Source organism: Prenolepis imparis, unplaced genomic scaffold, assembly GCF_030444845.1.
Source record: "Prenolepis imparis isolate NDT839.2.m4 unplaced genomic scaffold, iyPreImpa1.0 SCAF_2, whole genome shotgun sequence".
NCBI classification, from domain to species: Eukaryota; Metazoa; Arthropoda; class Insecta; order Hymenoptera; family Formicidae; genus Prenolepis; species Prenolepis imparis.
In genome coordinates, this window is record NW_028141160.1 from 982752 (window position 1) to 984335 (window position 1584).

A 1584-nucleotide genomic window follows, 5' to 3' on the forward strand; every position below is an offset into this window, starting at 1 on the left:
TTATTTAGAAATGGCATCTAAAAAATCTCAACGTGTTATTTCTCGCCTCTGACGTCACGATTCCAATATGGCCGCGGTGAGCACCCAGGAGCCTTAAATCTTATACTAAATAAATGTTAGGAGATAAATTAGAACGAGAAGACGAGGGTAGGACAGTACGGATACTGCTTATGATATATAATTATCATATACAGGGTGTCCGAAAAATCGCCTGCTCCACTTCGGGAGGTGATTCGGGACGAAAAAAGAAAAAAAAATGTTATATAAACATAGGTCCGGAAATAAGTCGTTTCCGAGTTATAACCACTTTTATGTTTAAAAAATCATAATTTGTAGTCCGCTTGGCATCCCTCTTTCTTAATTTTTTCTTAAATTAAAAATTTTTATTTTTTAATTTTTATTTGTTATTTTTATTAAATTTTTAATTTTCAATTTTTATTTTTAATTTTTTTTAATTTTAATTTTTAATTTTTAATTTTTTTTAATTTTAATTTTTTTTAGTTTTTTTCAATTTTTCAATATTTGTAAATACGATTACATTATTTTTAAAGTATAAACATGAACAGATATTTAAATCGAATTAAATAAGGTGTTCAAAATGACCACCTTCAGCACGAATGCAGGCCCTTATTCTTCTATCAAAGGAATTCCGAACTCTTTGAAAAACATTTGGATCCCTCCTTATTTCTTCAAATCCATGAATTATTCTTTGTCTTAAGTCAGCAATATTATTGGGTGCATTTCTGTAAACAATTGACTTTACATGACCCCATAGATAAAAATCAAGTGGAGTCATGTCTGGTGATCTTGGGGGCCAGGCAACCGGACCTCCACGCCCTATCCATCTCTGGTCATAATTTCGATTCAAATGATCTCTGGCAACACGGCTAAAATGCGCAGGTGCACCATCATGCATGAACCACATGTTTTGTCGTATTATTAAAGGGACGTTTTCAAGAAGGTGGCCTAACTCTTCTCTAAGAAATCGTACATAATTCTGACCATTTAATCTCTCTTCAAAGAAATATGGCCCTATAAGTTCGGCACCAATAATACCCGCCCATACGGTGCAACTTAACTGTTGTTGATGCCTTCTTTGATCAATTGCTTTAGGATTTTCTAAAGCCCATACATGAAGGTTGTGATAGTTAAAAATTCCATTTCGGTCAAAGCCTGCTTCATCAGTAAATAGAATATTTTCACAAAAATTCGGATTTTCATCTATTCTGTTTACAACCCATTGGCAAAATTGCAAACGGGGACCATAATCTGCAACAGAAAGTCCTTGAACTCGTTGCACGTGATATGGATACATTGCATTTCTTGATAAAATGTTCCATATCGTTGATTTTGATACTCCGATTTCATCCGAAACTGTTCTAACACTAGTAGCAGGATTACGCTCAAATTGTTCAAGTACTTCTTCTTCCGTTACAACATCCACCAAAAGTAAGGTGTTGTTAAATAATAATTTGAAACTTATTGAAAACTGTTTTCAATGAGTGAATGAAAAATGAAGAATGAAAAAATTAGTTTTAATGAATTAGCTGATAATTACAGTACTCTGCGTTGATACCACTGCTT

At 33.1% G+C, this 1584-nt stretch overlaps 1 protein-coding gene across 1 annotated transcript in view; it reads right to left on the reverse strand.

Moving 5' to 3' along the window:
• Positions 1 to 580: 580 nt before the first annotated feature.
• LOC145948359 (uncharacterized) overlaps positions 581 to 1584 on the reverse strand; it is a 2292-nt gene continuing 1288 nt past the window's right edge. Inside the window, exon 2 of the mRNA XM_083058062.1 lies at positions 581 to 1478. Within this exon, the coding sequence (XP_082914188.1) occupies positions 581 to 1478 (898 nt within the window). The remainder of the gene's footprint in view (positions 1479 to 1584) is intronic.